General features: G+C 35.1%; 1 protein-coding gene across 4 annotated transcripts in view; it reads left to right on the forward strand.

The window, feature by feature from the left end:
• LOC116347614 (cadherin-87A) overlaps positions 1-18,727 on the forward strand; it is a 127,499-nt gene that overhangs the window by 50,269 nt on the left and 58,503 nt on the right. For all 4 annotated transcript variants that reach the window (XM_031778289.1, XM_031778290.1, XM_031778291.1 and 1 more), the window contains one exon: positions 10,200-10,284. In XM_031778289.1, coding sequence (XP_031634149.1) covers positions 10,227-10,284 — 58 coding nt within the window. In that variant the 5' untranslated portion in view covers positions 10,200-10,226. The remainder of the gene's footprint in view (positions 1-10,199; positions 10,285-18,727) is intronic.

The raw sequence follows: 18,727 nt of genomic DNA on the forward strand, positions 1-18,727 counted from the left end.
GAAAAAGGTGATATGCAATACGATAAGTTTTGGTGTAGTCTTTCTGCCATATCGAAAATTGTAATGATGTCACCGTTCATTCGGCCCAGCTCCAAACGTGCAACAACGAAACGAAACCCAAGTTTCCCTTGTGCACAAATTCACAGCGAATCGAAAGAAACTAAAGAAAACATATTATCCTCCGAGGATTTATATTGTCATATTCTAAATGGCAAGCTTATGCGACACTCTACACCATTCGGCTCACAGTACATACCACACACCGCGATGCAGTCGCACATGCACATCGGCGTATTAGAAGACGTTACAGCACAACCAAATATAGTTGTTAATGTAAAACGATGCACGACGCAAGCGAAAATCCATGTATTTGATGAAAATACGAAGCGAGTACTGCACAATGAATTAATGATATTTTAAATATTGTTTTAGTACTTTGCGATTATGCTATTGTTGTGCATGAGCAGATTTTCGGCACTCAAATGCTTTCCGTCATACTTGTACATGACCTGATAGGCGACAATGATTACGGTAATGATTATGATGCATCTGATAATGATGCAATTCGTTAAAGCGACGCTTTTCTTTTTATCTCCTTAAATTCCGTTTTTCTGTTTGTTTGCGTCGTTTAACTGTCGTCATCATCGTCGTTGTCTTCGTAACCTTCGTGTTCGATTTTGTCTGCACATAAATTGCCATATAAAAAAGAAACTTTTGCATTTTGATGCGATACGAAGAAGACAAACAATCACAAATTTAAAACATCATTTAGCTACCAGCTAGGCTACCAGCAAACATTTACCGAAACTTTGAATAAATTCATACTCTGATTTGTATCAAACTTATTCACAGTAGTCAAAAAAAAGACGATACTTTGCTTTCGAGAGAGATAATTTCTGTAAACTTTCAAAACACAAAGCATAGAGAGAAATTATTGATTGCTATATAAAATGGCGTTTGCATTGTTTGTTTTTAATGGCCATCACATCCGGTGATTTGTGTGAACAACCAAAATTTTTGAGTTGAACATAAACTTTTATGCAATTTAGAAACGGCAAAATGCATTTGAGACATGCACTTTAGAAAATCCGATGGAAAAGCAAACGTTGAAAAGAAAACGACGGATGCATGTCCAAAACAGTTTTCGTATTCATATCACAAACAAGCAAATTGGATGCAGTTTGAAGTTTGCTATCTAATCGGGTATGTGTGTATGTAGACATGGTTTGTAATTTGCCAGCAATCATTTCACTTGAGTTGTGTTCAGCATTTTGGCAATTACTACTAGACTGGATTTGGTGATTCAAAACAGACAAACGGATACTTAACAGGAAATTTTCTACAAACAAATGAATCGCTTAAGTACAACCGGAGGTGATGCTACTTGCTACCATCTAATGTTATTTTCGCTTGTGCCAGTCACTGCTGTGAATCTCTATGCGAATTTGTTATCGGCAATATGGGCCGGGTCGGCGGGGCCAACTACGGCAATCTATTGCACATAACAACTTGACGAAATATAAGCCACAAACGTGCACAGTATGTGTGCGGGTGTGTGAACAACAATGATGCAAAAGTTTTGCAACAAAATTTAAATGAATTTAAATACAAATTTAATGCGCAACATTGTTCCGAAAGTTCAAAAAACGTTGTTCTCTTGTTTGCTCTGAAGATCCATTTTCGGCAACTGTACACGGAGCCAGTAGTTTTTATGTGCAACGAGAGTGGGTTAGAGACACACAGCGAAGGAGAGAGAAGGACAAAAGGAAATTATGCATCGTTCTTTTGTTATCGAAAACTCATTGGATGGTTTATGTGCGCACGATTTTCTCATTTTTCCTTAAAATGCACCTGCATGATGTCCCCGCTAAACTCCCCATCTCAACGACGGAACAATTTTTGAATTGGATTTTTGCACTATTTTTTGAAAACTTTAAATCTATTTTTTCTGTGTTCATTCGCGCACACAACACCGAAGTAACAAAACAAAATTGAATGGTAAGCGGGCTGGAGAAACAAGCGAACGCGTGAAAAAAAAAACATGAAAATCAGAACACGTAAAACTAAAGAGGTGTCGTGGATTAAACACGGTAACGAATGACGCTCACATATACTTCGATATGCACATTTGTTCACACAGAGAAAGAGAGAAAGCAATGTCTACGATGCTCCAGCAGTTCGTTCAAATTGAGATAAAGATTTATTGTAATTATGTATAGGGGAAAAGTTTTGCCAGAAACTTTTGTGCCGCTTGTGTTTGGAATATATATGTGTATTCTTTTTTTGCTCTCTCTCTCTCTCTCTCTCTCTCTTTCTCGCTTAATATTTACCACATAAAGCGCGCATTTATTCGCATCTTTTACAAATTTTTTTTCTTTCTTTTTGTTCACTCGTCGTCAAGTTTACGTTGAAATCGTTAAGCTGAGGCAACTGGAACAAAGTGGATTTCATGGATTCAATGTGCATTTGAGCGTTTTTCCGACTTTAATTTTCTGCCCCACTCTCTACGTCTCTTTATTTTGCTTTGTGTCTCTTTTCATAGTTTTCGCACAGCTAAAAAGTTTTGACTAAAGACTTTCGTAACAAAACAAATGCACATCGAAATTCAACCGCATATTTTGCATTTGCACAGACAAAATCGGCGAAAAAAAAATTAATTAATTGCAAACCAAAGCGTACACGAATGACGACAACAAAAGAAATGATTAAGAAAAGAACGAAATATCGATCTTGTAATGGAATGTTACAAGCTCTAAACGACTCAGTTTATGTTGATGATGCTGATAGAGATTGTGAGAAAAGGAGCGCGTCGTTCATCTCATCATGTTGCGGTTCTGGAGTTCGTGTTTCGAATAAGTCTTGAGCAATCCCTCTCTCTCCCTTTCTCTCCGTGTATCTCCCTCTCTCCTCTCATCGTAATCTCTCGCTTAAAGTAGAAAGAATTTTTCAAAGTTTTTATTTTGTTTTTCTTTTTTGCTCTATCATCATTTGTCTGCGACTTCTTCTAATTGGATAGAAAAAGTTCGAAATGTTTCAATGCTATTCGATATGAATGAATAATGACAGTTTTGTTGGTCGTCGCTGTTTTTTTTTCGCTCCCCCACTCAATTGAAATTTCTTGTTGATCTTCATTAGGCAATCATTGGAGAACAAGCGGTAGAAATGGGTTCGTGCCTCGTATTCTTCCCCTCGGTCTTTAGAAAAGCGGAATGCGTTTGTAAACTTGCGTTCAACATAAATCTTCAATGAATGTCTCTGTTAAATAATTATGCTTAACCTAAATATTTAGCGTAATTTCATTCAATTTCGTTGCGCCGTAGCTAATAGTGTGCCAGCTTATCATTTATGAAATTGAATAAAAACATAAACAAAATTCTTCGAATGATAAGTTTTGCACGATAAAGTTTAGCGGGGTGTCAACGATACGAAAATAGCTCTAAAACTAACGGCCAAGTACAGAAAAATGTAAAACACATACAACTCGTGTGACAACAATGCGAAACTTATATCGTTTACAATCTTTGAATTACATAACATTCAACTTTTGTGAATGAACGAAGTGCCACACGGTTGATAGAAGATTTGACTTGAAGGCGACTTGGATTCATGTAAAAGCGTACGAGGAAGGAGGAAGAAAGAAAAAAGGACGCTACAAAATGTGCCGGTAACATCATCAAAAAGTTGAATTCGCCATGAATACAAAAACGAGCAACGGAAATGAGAACCGTAAAAGGGAAAAAATGCGACGAATTTTCTCATCCTTTGCTACCCAAATGATAATCCGAAAAGAAAAGTTTCACTCGTATGAACCATAATCTTTTCTTTTTGCATCAACCCCCCACATATTTCCGCTAGTTGTTTCGTGAAAAAAAATTTTTAGGCTTTACTGCGCACACACATATTACATTTACTTCCGTTTAAAAACCGCACCATAATTGTTATCTTTTATTCTTTACTCAAGCGTTTACCGTTTGTTTTCCCTCGTTTTGACTAGGACCGTCTTTGCCATAATCTGCGTCGCTTTCATTTCGAGGCATTATTGTGTTTCTTGTGACAAAAGGTGAACGGAAACTCACCTCACGTACATACCACCTTTTGATCAAAGAAGGTATCCCCACAATACAGCCTCACAGTCCCAAGAATCTCAAGAATATGTATCGATTCATCACATAAGCAGAGTATTCGTGTTGATGCTATTATTTCCGCATTGTAACATTTTCGATTGTAGTATTGAGACGCATCAAGAAGCGATTAGATATTTGTAGTCTTACGCATGTTTGCCCCATAAAATGGCAACATTTGAATGGCAACGACACCGTTTTGGGTGTTTGAATATACATTTGATATGTAACATACAAATTACAAAGCGTTGTAATCCTGTCAAGCGTACTGTTCCATCAACAAAATAACATTTATTTGCAATTACCGACATGTGTAACCTGTGTGTGTTGCCATATCATGTGTTTCTTAAGCGACGATTTGATGTCACGCATTTCAAGCCTTTTCCAAGAATACAAAGCACATCGCTATTGAACTCATTTACATTTGACGTGAATCCAAGAAGCCGTTTTCATATATCCGATTACGTGCTCGTATGACATTACTTTTGTTCTATTGTTCTCATTTTCAAGCCCACATACACACCACTGAATATTTGTACAATGTACAATTGTTTGTTAAAATGGAGCAACGGAGGGTAAGATGATAATTGGCCACTGTGCAGAAAAAAAATCGCACAAATTACTACTTTTTACTACTACCTCTTTTTCAAATGCACAAATGCTCATTTTCAAAGAATTTTTGCTGTCGTTTGATTTTCAATGAACTCTTTAAAACGATTTCAATAGAATTTCTTTCTTTGTAACTACTCTGCGCTGGCATTTCATGCTCTATTCAATGAACATACATTTTCACCCGTTTGTAACAAAGTAAATTGCATTTACTGGAGAAAAATCAAGTTAAAAAGTATTCCAATAAATTGAAAATATGTCGATGTTATTGACATGTGTTTTGCGAAAAGAAGAAATTTTGATGTGAACGGTAAAAAAGGAAACATATGTTATGGACATAATATATTGCAATTTCGAAACAATAAAGGTAAATTAAATTTGGGCAAAAGAAAAACGAAAATTTCTGCATTGCACATAATATTTACCTTTTTCACGTTGAAATTCAAAAGAAACACGAAATACCATAATATCAAACGCACTGATTTTCTTTTGAAAAGTAACCGGAAAATGTGATAACCAAACGAAAACCGGAAATTAAATATATTGTATCGTTTTAAAGCGGCCCGAATATCTTCACTGGGTGGCTATCAATACACAGCAACCGTAAAGATGTCCATAATGACGACACAAAACACCAAGAAAAAAGACCCGACGCAAAGTAAGTGGAAAAATTAAATGTGACATTTTTCCAACACGATATTCATCATCATTAGCCTGGGACGATGTATCAACATCAAAAGATTGCGATGTGAAAAGTCAACGAAGACGATGAGAACGATGACATGACTACAACATCAACAAAAGAAACTGTTTAACGAGATTCGTGAATGTAAAAACTTTCATAAGTACGCATCAAGTTGCAGATAGGAAAAAAGTGTCTCCGAGAATGTTTCGCACATTTTACCCGGCGATAATTTATATTGTCTTCGAATGGACGGTTTGGCAGAGACAAAAATAAACCAAACACGGCCGTACATCATTTGCGTTCATTTTCTGCACACAAAAATGAGCTCTTTATTGCAAGCTGATAACCCGTTTGAACGTCAATCGTGTTCGTTGTGCTTTTGATGCAAACACCACATTGTCACATTGTCGTTGCGGCTTTAAATCAGCGCATAGTTGATGCGACCTAATTAACATCAAAGACTTATTGAAAATGTTGCGACAAAACTTTTTCAACATTTTAATTATATTAATGGTAGGACGGTCTTTGTTAAAACGGTGCGGCGTGAAAATCAACTTTGCCCCGGAATTAATGCCAAAAGTCATTTTCTAAGTTGTATCATCTCTCGGTTGTATCATTAAGAAATCTTCTTGGAGCTCTGGCGTCTCTCTTTTTTTTAATTCAACCTAATCCAATCCAAAAGATTCGCACCACTGGCCATAGAGACTGGTAATTATAAACACATTTGGCGACATGGAGATGATTCTCTATTATACTCCGCCTGTGATATTTAACGAAATGGAACCTCGTTGCGGGTGACATTCTTGTTAATCATATTAGAATGGAAAATTGATAAATAAAATGAGATTTTTTTTGATACCCGCAACGAAGGGTCCATCAAGACGGTGTGGTTCAATACAGAATTCAGTCTCTCTAGTCAAATTATGGCGGGTTGAATTAAAAGGAGCCCAAACATGGATAAGAATTCTCGATTATTCGAGACAAAAAATTCGATTGGTTAGAAAAGTCTTCAGAAGAGTTTATTTATTGAACTATTTGCTGTAAAAATAAATCGATCATCTTGCTTTGAAAGCAAATCAATGGTACGAGTATTATGATGGAATTTTTTTCACCATATTTTCGGATCAAACCACAAATTGGAAGATCCTCAATTGCAGCCGCCTTCAAAATAAATTAGTTTTTCCCCATTCCAATTGTTTCATTTCTCGTCCGCGAAATCCATCTCAAGAGACACTTGCATCATGTTTATCATAATAAGGGATTTTCCTTTCGTAATTTGTTTTCTATGGTACCTTTGATATTAATCCAGCGCAAAAGGAAGTTTAGCAAATCGACCAATCCCCGCATTTATTGGCATTTTTTTCGTTTTATCGATTATTTTTTAGCTTCGTAACCGGCATGTGAACATTCACGTTTCGGCCGATAAGTGGAAACATGTTTTCACAGCATCATTGACCCGCATGTAATGAAAAAGGCATACGCCAACAGAGGAAAAGAATGAAAACGTGAAGAACGTGAATCTGAGAGCTACCAACCGATTTAATGCGGATTAACAATCAACTAAATTTATATCCATTCGTTCGCAGTCAGTCAGTCAGTCAATGGTTGTTTGTTTTTCACTGACTTATGAATTGCAATTCTTCACTCTTCAATGAATCGCATCAAGTGGCTTCTTGATAGTTTTGTCGGGGGAGCAATAAGCTGAATAAAGGCGATTTTCGATAAAGCTGCTCAATTGTGATTACGCATAAGGTTACTTTGCGACTGGGAAAATATTCACCTGATGCGGTTCACAGCAAATTTTTGATTGACATATTCAATAACGCTTCGACTACGTTCCATTCGCCCTATTTACGTTCGGGATCAAATCAATCAGAATAACATGTCAGTCATTGAAGCCGTGAAATTCAATCACATTGATAATGGCATCATATCAGCCAACTTTAAAAAAGTTCATCTTCCCGGGCGCAATCATTTCGTACGAATGAAAATCCAACATTACGAGTTGAGGAAGTAATATTGATTCATCATTATTAGAGAATTACATGAAAATTTTTCTCTCATCGTGACTGTTTGCATATGACCAAAGTCAATATTCCATTCAATGCTTTTAAGATGATGAGAATAAGCTGTGTAAATTACTTTATAACGAATGTTTGAATGTCAGTTTTAAGTCAAAGTAATTCGCTTGAATGGTTGAATAATGAATATCCAACATGCGATAGATACACTCTTCTTTCAATTTTTTTTTATTTGAAGAAGTTTATTTTGATTGAATTTAATTTAGCAACGTTCGCAACGACGGAAAGGCATTAAACATTGCCAATAAACCATAATTTAATTGAAATTATGGTTCGGCATAAAGCCGGAGCTGAGTCAGGAATAGGAAATATATTTTATGCCGTGTGTTGTTACAATAAAATTATTGCCATTGACGCGCGTCTTTATTCCCCCTTTGCATTATTCAGATAAGAGAAAATAAACAGCGAAAAACTTCGACATTGCATTAAAAAAAAAAACTTTTGCACTCTTTCGAATGGTGTGGACTCGATCGAGGTTAAAACCATTATGAAACAAGTACACAACACGCGTCTTGCATTAAGCCAGAAAATTTGAAAACTTTTACGAATTATTTATTCCATCGATGAATATAAACAGCACGGCGTCGGTCGTCCCACGTTCGAAAATACTGATGCGGAAAAATATTAAATTAAATGCGAAGGGAAAATAAATTTGCAACAAAAAGTGTTCGTAATGAATTCTATATCTGTAGTCGCATCGTTGCCATATCCGACCCAAATGAAAAACGCACCAACTACCGTTGACAATCAAACAAATTTATTGCCGCTGAACTTTGCACACGGAAAATATCCAAATTGATAAAACAAAGCGCAACATGAAACAGACACTTGAATTCATAAATATACTTGAGCATACCATGTTACAATTGCAACGAAATGTGTACGGCCAACAGTGGAGAATATATTTGTGTGTGTTTGTGTTTGCTATTGTGTGCAGTGGCGTAGAAAATGAAAATGTTGCCGATAAGGCCACTGCGAAGAGGGTAAATGCAGTCAAGCGAAATCATTAGCCAATGAAATACACATATTTTCCAATTAGGAAAATTGTAATTGCGTTTTTTTAAGGCATGACTTCGTTGTTCATGAGAATTTACAGTTTCTTTATTCGATGCTAAGACACAGAGAAAGCACCGTTCTTTTTTTGTGTGAACATGAAGCTTAAAACTCTTATAAAGCAAACGCATGGAAAATATCTTATCTTATGGTGTTTTGAGCGGTTTTGAGTGTTTTATTTGTCTTTAGCAGCCAATGACGCCATCACTTCAATTTCTACGTAATCGGTATGCTGTGTAAGAATTCAGTGGCTTTTACAAAACTCGAAATATTATTTTTCTATTTCAATCGCCTCATTTTTCCCATGGATTTACGCTTGAACACATTCTTCCATTCCATTTAATACAGTTAATCTCCTTTGCTGAGAATGTGTGAGCCCTCGCTGTCTCCCCCCGATCAGCTTCATGTAATGCTCATATTTCTGGTAACAAATCTCTACTTTGGAAAATTCATTCAAGGTACACTGACGTAGAAAATTAATTATCATCTGTGTTGGATTTTGAACATGTACGTCAAATATCACATTCAAGAATACAGCACAGAGTCGGATTACATTACCACTGCCACAGAGCTTGTCATTTCCAAAATATCGACATGTTTCGTCTCGTTCGATACCAGATGAAAATCGGTTTTTCGAATGACATTGCTTTTCAACTCCAAATCAAGAGTCCTTGGTAATTTCCAAAAATTCTCCTCTTGATGACATTTCGTTTATGTGACAACACACAAAAAAAAATCATCTAATTTTCAAAGCATTTAAGCGTTTTTCAATTGTCAACGTCGTAAGAATCCGATGCTTTTGATGATGACAACTTCAAGTTGTTTTCCACCAAGCACCAAGACACCATGATTTCGTCTTGCGGAGGTAAAATGAAGAACGAAGCAGAAAAAATAAATTAGAAATAAATTGCTTTGGGCAAACAATGAGCGTATAACACATGAAATACCATTTTTTGTTAAAAAAAAATTCGTAAATGTGTCGACGACAGCTTCTAAATCTTCGTTTCGGTGACAAACATATTTGTTCGCAGCAGTTTGTTTGGCAAAAAAGGAAAGCAACGAAAAAGCACACATTTAACATTTGAAGTGGAAAATGCAGTGAAGGAAGTTTACTTTTCGTTGACATTTTTAATTACAACACTTTTCCTTCTCATTCAATTCAAACCGTCTATTCAGCCGTGGCTGTGTTTGCCATCGAGCGTTTTTAGTTTTCCTTTTTACGTCAAGTTTTCTGACATGCAGAATATGTATATGGGGATTTTCAAATATCAATGTAGCGGTTGTGTTTGTTCTATATGCGAACATTAAATTATAGAATGCTACGAACGAATGTCATTTGTACGATGCCAATTAAAATCTCTTAAGTTTATGAGTGTGTTTTTGTTTGTGTCATCTCCACATAGTATTCAACTGGTTTATATAAATTATGAGAAAAGTTCATGATTTTGTTTGCAATTCAAAAGAAATGGGTTTTTATATTATGTATTTGCGATGCGCTTCATTTTACGCGACGCGCACTTATTCAACAACTCGCTGTACTTTCAAGTGTTTGTTTCTTTGTATTCTATTTTCTTCAAGGATATACTTGTTTGTTTATATTTATTTTAATTGTAATTTTTTTCTCCCTTTTTCCTCCTCTGTTTCTTGTAGATTTGTCGCTGTTCATGAAACGACAACATGAATCGAATTCGGAACGTATTTATTCTGGCTCTAATTGCATGGCTAACAAAATGTGGTAAGTAAAAACTAGATAGAAATTCATTTATCTATTCTGAGACATCGAGTAGGAGAGAGAAAAAGAAGAAGGAGATGTGAAAAAAAAATCGTCCCCTATCCAAAATGAAAATAAATAAATATAAATCTTGCTGACGTAATGGTGAATTCTATGTTTTGTGCTAGATGCTTGAACATTCAAAGACTCATTTCGAATTGAACGACACGTTTCTTCAATAAAAAGATTGGCACGAACAGAGATATAGTGAAAAAAAACCACCGACCATTTCTTTAGCAGAACACAATACTACACACAACACCATAGTCTCAGCATTCTTGTATCACAATTCAAGCGAGCTATCTTTAATATCGTTTAAATGCTGCAACCCATTTATATGTGTGTGTCTATAGCCGATTGCAAAATGAGAGGGCCTCGATACGAATTGAAAAAACTAAATTGTGCCGCACACAAGAAATGAGATACAAAGCGAGAAAAAGCTAAATTGCACGCTATTGTTCATTTTGGTTGTATTTATAAACGAATTGTGTTTTGGATTTAATTCAATGTTCAATTGGTTTTTTTACACTCGCGATTTTAGCCCATGTTCAAATACCGCTGTTCGCAATATATCACACGATCGATTTTGCTCACATTTTCTCACCATGTTTCACATGCACTCCAATGAAAATTGATAACAGCACATACACAAAAAAAATGTAATTAAGTCGTCGTTTTGAAAATGTTTACTTATTTTACTTCTTTCTCATTTATTTCCAATCTCATTTCGATCAATTTCTTCCTTTGAGCGCGTGTATATGATTCGCTCTTTCTACTGTAATTCGAACAGCGACTGATTGAAATACTTAAAAAATCCTCCGACCAAATAATCGAAATTTCGAACGCGTTTTCGTTTACACGTTTGAACATTCAATCAACGTTTACATAAAATATTTATTTCACATGAACGAAGAGTGTACGTTACCAAAAGAGAAGAAAAAAAATGGAATCGGAATAAATCATTTCAGAATTGTCAGAAATCTCATTGTTTATTCTCTTAACATAAAGTACTGTTGTACATTTCTGGGAACAGGAATTAATGTTGCTTTTGTAATTATCCCTGTTCAATTCGATTGAAATTATGCTACAAAGAGAGGCGCTTTCTCCGAGAGATGGGACCTTTTTTCTATCTATTTCCGGATTTCCTTCGATTTCTTCTTTCATTTTCTTTTATCTCTGTGATTCTACAAAAGGATTAATTTCAATTGCTTAACGAAAATAATATTGTTTACATTCTGCTATTCGCTGTGCACCGCTTGAGTTGTCTTTTATTTTATCTTTTTTGGATTTTATTGTACTTATAACAATCTATGTAAAGTTGCTGTAACATTTCTTATGAGAATTCACTGCGAAAAGTTGCCAAAGTTTAAAATAAGTAATACCCACTTTTTGCAATTAAATGATAAACAAATATTTTAGGAAATTAAAATTCACTCTTCGTGCAAATAAAAAAGCAGGCTTTTGTTGTAAGTTAATAATATATCCTTTATTGTATTAAATGACGAAAAGATTTGTAGAGTTGAATCACCTGTTGGATCTGTTATTTTTACAGATCACGAACGTCTCTAACAAGTCAAATTGACTTGCTTTTTTCTTATAGAAAAAAATGGATACGCGGAAAACCAGTGAAGTGAACCAAAACCAAACCATTTCATTGGTTTTACTTACCGAACGAACCGGAGCAATCGGAACGTTCCGACAATGGTTTACACTGTGCAGTATACACACGACCGTACAATGGTTGTGTGTGTATACGTGTGCGTTGCTATTCACGTACACATACGTCGCCATACAATCCATTCTCGGAACGTTCCGCTTGCTCCGTTTCGTTCACACAAAACGAAACCAATTCCGAGATACCGCTCCGAAATCGGTTTGTATGAGAAATGCCAAACCGGTTTACTTCACTGCGGAAAACAATATGAATCACGAAAAACATTTAGTTTTATAAAATATGTTTATAAATGTGGCCTTTTAAGAATCTAAAGAATTGCTTCTGGATATATATATCTATTCCTTGTCATTCTAGAAATAGCAATACTATAATATCTAATATCATGTGGTATTTATTTTCAAAATTCCTTTGAAACTGGTTTGTTTTGAACTTTACATTTTTTATCCAGCTTTTTGTTTTAATGATATTTCCGGTATTTTGAGAAACTACTATTAATAATAAACTTATATTTCCAAATGCTTACACTATATTTCATTTCGAAGAATTCAATTCAATTAAAACCATGTGCTTTGGACTTCAAAATAGTAGGAATTTGGCAAAAAAAAATCAGGAAATTAGCAGAAAATTCAATTTTCTTTACTACTTTTACGGAGAATTTCTATATTTACTATTGAATATTGGCAACGAAAACATAGATTGAATTCTCGAACAAAACCTTTTTCGCAGAAGAGTAAAAAACGATTTAAAAATATACACAAATGAAATAGAAGTGACTTCCGCAGGGCATAAATATTTTGCTGTATGAAAAACATTCGTAATTTTATTAAAAATTCTCGGAATAGCATCATCAAAGGTGATCTTTACCTCAGGATAACATTTCCGGCAATATTTTCCCTCTGAAAATACAATTTTCCTCTGAAGATATCATTTTCACCATCTAAATGGTAAAATATAAGTTGTTTGTGAAATGATGGACCCCAAAAATAATATGCTTCTACAAAATGAATTCCGACTGACTTTAAAATCTCCGTCCCTGTCATTATTCTCTACAACACTTTGGCCAACTAATAAAATATTATAAAATAATGAACGCTTTATGATTTGGTCGCAACCATTTTTGCCATTGTGGCTTTGCAATTTTGCAGCTCATTTTCACCACCCGAAAAAGTTGTTTGGTAAAACTTTGAAAATATAAAAGCGAAAATGAGAAAAGCTAAAAAAAACCACACAACAAGCATCGATTGTCATTGTTCTCAGCTATTTTATGGTATCCACCGCATAGTCTCTTTTCTTGTTCTATTGCATTAAAGCCTTAAATGAATATAACTTTTTGTTTGGTTTGTGTGTGTGTGTGCTCTTGTTCCATTCTTCTGTTCTATTCAATATGGAAAATAAATGGTCGATGTGTCAGCGACAATATTCAACCGTACAAATATAATATAATCAATTTTCTTTTCATTTGCGTAAAGGAAGGCAAAAAAAGTTTGCTCCATTTTATTTTCAGCTTGAGCATCGCAAATGGTGTTGTGTACCGTTCAAGCATCGAACGGTGTCGATTCATCGAATTCATTCCAGTCGAATATTCACCTTGAGCCCGAAAAAATACGGTTGTTATTAAATGGGATACGAGCCACTTTTTGTACTTGAAGTTATTGTTTCGTTTATACAAATACAGAAGACACTGTACTATTCAACATCGCCATATAATCGGATTAAATTATAAACTTTTCTCCTTGACTTTTTGAACTAGCATGTAGCATATCGAATGCCATTTTTGCCGTATCACCTCAGCACCAGTATGTTTGGTCTCTTTTTCCCAATCCAGTTCATACGACGATGTGTTGATTCAACTCTGTTGAACAAAATGCATTGGGATATAATTTCGAAAAACGAAAATCAAATGAGAAAATTAGAAATTACATTCAATGAATACTATTCCGATGGAATTGCTCTGTTCAATTCGTTTACCGGAACATAGATCCATACCGAGATGAGTAAATTGTGTTTAGATTTCATTGAATTAAAATACGTGTGCAATGAAGTGCGCAAAAGTTTGCATATATCTATGTGGGGCACGAACGACGTCCACACTGACATACTGAGTGAGATGCATTCTCATTTCGAAATGTAATCCATTATACTGTCTCAAGTGATAGCTTCTCGAAAACTAATGAAAATGTGTTTTTCTCACTTTGAATTTTTGACCGGTAATTCGTTCACAGTTTGTTATCTTGAATCCATTTCTATTTTCATTTGAGATAATTAAATTTTTCCGCTTTTGCCATTCAATTAAAGGCGAACAAATATATTCGGTGTAATTTTCTATTTATTTTCAAATTAAATTACGCTATTTTTTCATTCGCTGGTCTACCTCGAGGTGTATTGCACGTCAAAAACGGGTATGCAGCCAACAACCGAACTGAGAATACCAAATTTATTCGTATGACAGTAAACTTGACTCAGTCGTTCTTTATTCTTCGGTGGGGTTCATAGTTACACAAGTAATTTTGTTCAAACAAAAGCTGCTGTTTTGTGAAGAAATTTTAATTTCGCTTGTTTCCGCGAACTATAAAAACACAAAAAACATGTTTTATGGCAAAAGAAAACTAAAACATTCGAACGCTTTTTTTTTCAATTTTAACTCTTGGTGCACACAGCACCAATTTGATTAATCAGAAAGTCGCATCACGGCTGTTCACATTTCATGACAAAGACTACATTTGATTAACCAGAATGAAAGAATACTCATTGCGTCCCCGAGAGGGCGAGTGAGTGAAAGAGAAAGAGAGTGAGTGAGAGGGATCGGAGGACGAGCGAGGAAGAAAATAACCAATTTCTCGGTTATTTCCAGTTTGTTAAATCGCAAGAAACGTCGAGACCGTAAAGGCAGTAACTTGAATTACAACGTTTTCTTTTGCCTGAAAGCAAAATGGGAAAATGAATTATTCGCAGATTAATACAATTCAACCGACTAGAAGAGAAAATGCAGTCAATGGAAAATCACTCTTCTCCGTTTACAATTGAAATGTATGAAAGCGGGGAAGTGAAAGAGAAATTGAACAAAGAAAAGCCAGCGTGTAAAAAGAAAGAGAGATGAAAATAACGAAATAACTTAAAAATTTTACAGTTGAACATAATTTCAATAATGAATAGGAAAAAGGTTGTTTCAGTCCCGAATATCGCGTAAATATGGAATAAAAGAGACGAACGACCAAAGCACAAGAAATTCACCAAAAAATAACACATCGAGGAAAAAGAAAAATATTGCAATCACGAAGCATGGCAAAGACACAGACAAAGAAAAGTTTTTTTTTCCACTATTTTTTTCAACTCGGTTGCCTATTGCAATATAAAAGCAGAGCAAACGCTAACACACAGTGCTGCAGAGTTTAGCTGGATCCTCCTACCTAAGTGCAGCAGTCGAGTTCAGTGCATTGCACATTATTCAACCGTCGCTTCGTACACAATGACTGGAATACAACACACAAACACACGCACAATGGCAAGAGACTGAAAGAGAATTATGAAAAAAAGGGAGCAACGTCATGTCGAATTTAAAACTTATAAATAATAATAATGATTGCAAGTAAGTAAAAAGCCATTAACAAAAGAAACACACTCTTTTTCAACAGTCGAGAACGAACAAGCAAAGGAAATGGGCTTTTCACTGCACATGAAAAACGAATCATTTATTCCCACAGCTACAGAAAATAATTTGTAAAAATGAAAAGAAGCGCCTCGTGCGAGAGCAAGAAAATGAATTGCGTCAAGCTTTAGCGAGAGTATAAAATACCAAAAACTTTCAACCTAACTACCCTCGACCACTTGCTTGAATTTGTTGCATTTCAAATGCAGTATAAATGTACAATGGCAAGACAACTTTTGAATTTTGGTTCAATTTGAATGAGAAATGAGCTTGATGGAAAAGCGTGTCATACCACACCATTTCAATGGTGGCACACGACAACATTTTATAATTTTGGACTTGTGGCTGATTTCTTTTTTGTCAACTCCACTCCGCCGTTCTTGTAAATGCAAAGAAGCAAGAAAAATAAAATGTAATCCATCACAAAGTGGGAAAAAAATGCCATGGAATTGTTCCATATGGAATAAAGTAAATAGAAATAAGTCGGCCGCGAACTAAGAGAAAAACCACTTTTGAAATGGAAAAAAATCTTTGGCGATGAAATTGCTTGATATTTAAATTTCAAAAAATAAAATGTTGAATGATGGCAAGAAGAAAGTTGATACACCGTTTTCATAAAGTGGCTCCATCGTGCAAAAGTAGAAAAAAAAACTTCAACCACGAGCACAGCAATAGAATAATTACCGCTGTTATTTCTTCTTTTTTTGTATTTTGACTGGTGGGTACCGAAGTTTTAACACATAATTTGCATTTCGCTCAATTTATTTCAAAAATGATCGTATGTACAAGTATATATCCTCACACAATGATGATGATGATGGTGGAAGTGGCGACGCGCGATGATCGCACAGCAGCCGTCGACATTATGGCATATAAAGAGCTTCTGAAATATTTCACACATGCATAAAACAAGCAATTTTAAATGAGGAAATAATAAAACTTTAGTATTGCAATTACAATTGGCGTGGTATGTAATTTCATGTTCCGTTTCGTTTCGTTTCGCATTCGATTGCCGAACACAACTATATATGAGTGTGAAGAAAAAACCAAAACATGGAATGAGTAATAGCTGCGATGTCATTTGGATGTGGATAAATTATGGTTCCGATATAATTTTGAAGATGCCAAAGAACCTGGATAAGTGTGTGCACGTGCATTTGGCGAATAATTTCGCTTTAGTTTTTCGGCTATACGTAGAGAAAATGAATAATGGCTCGTCTAGCCATGGAACCTATTATATCGTCTGCATATTCTCTTTCTCTTTCAATCCCATTCATGTTTTATACTCTCACTTGGTTTGGTGGCGAACAATTTTAATTTTCGTAGGCCTCATTTGATTGCAAGTGTTTCATTTATAACACGACAATAAAACGTGCACACTCAAAAATACAAGAACTTACTTTTTTGGCAACCGATTGTATACCGTACGCTAACATATTTTTTTCGTTGTGTGCGCGCGGGTGTGTATGAGTGGGTTTGTGTGTGTGAATTTTAATGCCTTTTCTGCATACATAAAACATAAATAATAAGTTATGTTATGTTTATATGAATGTATTTGTGTCTTTTATCGTTGTTCGTAACAACATACTCACACAAAAATACACCATTTTCATTCCGCTAAAGAATCGTTATCGCGGTTTTTATTTATGTACGTTTTATTTTCCACCATTCAATGAATAATAAAAGGAAATTTTTATTTAGCATTTACGCGAAATCAATTGCAAGCACAAGTGTGTAACGGGGCCTCAAATGCTTTTGTTGTTGCATTCAGAACAAACATAGAGAAAAATGCCCGAGTGCCTGAGATTTTTTGTTTTTTATTGCATAGATACATCTACATTCCATAGCCAAATGTGGCGATACAATGCACTCAGAAGTTGTATTAAGGACTTGCACTTCATGAATATCATTTGGGTTGCTGTGTATGTATTTGCATTCGTATCAATGCACCGCTGCCGATGCCATAAAATTTAGATTTCGATTGCCAAAAATGCAAATTTTATTTGGTACCGGTTTATTTGGATTTCACATTTGTGCAAACATTTTCTCGGGGTGTTTTTTTTTTTGTACGCAAACAATTCATACATTCTGCCGATGAATATAACCGAATCTAAATTGTTTCGGCAAATAAAGCAGCAGAAAAAAAGATACCAGCAATCCATGTGCAAAAGTTAGAGTGTGAAATAGAGTGAAAAGAGGGCGAAAGAGTACGAGAAATTGAGCTGAGAAGATATAGAACGAAGTCCACAGATAAAAAAAACTAGTGAAACCAATTCAATTGAAAAGTTCGCTTCAATTAAATTATTGGAAAAATTGATTCTACATCTAAAGCGAAACACTCATATACACTGCATACACACATGTGCATATACTTGTAATCGAATGGTGTTTTGCGCATAAGACGCCAAGACGTGTTAACCCGTTTAATGGGCTTTGGATGTGAATACGAGACTGTTCGGGTGCTTTATCGACACTTCCTGCATATGACGCGCAAGGAAATTAAAAAATATAAATCTTTCACATTCGAAATGGATTTTTATTGTTCCAAAGTTGTGCTCAACAACGACACCACAGAAAATGTTTTCATTGAAAAAGGACTGTGTTTTATAGTCGACATTTATTAGATTATTGCCGTAATTCTCTAGAAAAAACAAAAAACAACAACAATAGTCTCAAGCAGTTCATTATTATATGTTGTTTTTTGCAATTTGTGTAGTGTAAGTTATTTGCAGCTCGTTTCTCTGGTTGAACATTTTCCATATTTTCCTTTGGTAATTGAAGTGTATTTGCCATTTTAATTGGACCTAAGATTTATTTTAATGAATGGCACTTGTGAATGCGGTGCAATTAAAAATGTTCAAATCGCTAACGAAACGTTAAGCCATTGTTAATGACGAGACAATGAACATAAACTTGACAATTATTTACCTAATGCGAAATGTTGAGGCATCAGTGACTGGAATTATTTTGAACTTTGATTTGAATAGAAATGGCGCTGATAAAAACGTGTACGCACATGTAATGCGTCAAATCAAGATGAAACGGGTCCAAATTATGAGAGAAATGTAATATGACAAGACTTACAG

Source organism: Contarinia nasturtii, unplaced genomic scaffold (genome assembly GCF_009176525.2).
Source record: "Contarinia nasturtii isolate CC-2019 unplaced genomic scaffold, AAFC_CNas_1.1 Cnas_scaffold_1964, whole genome shotgun sequence".
NCBI lineage: Eukaryota > Metazoa > Arthropoda > Insecta > Diptera > Cecidomyiidae > Contarinia > Contarinia nasturtii.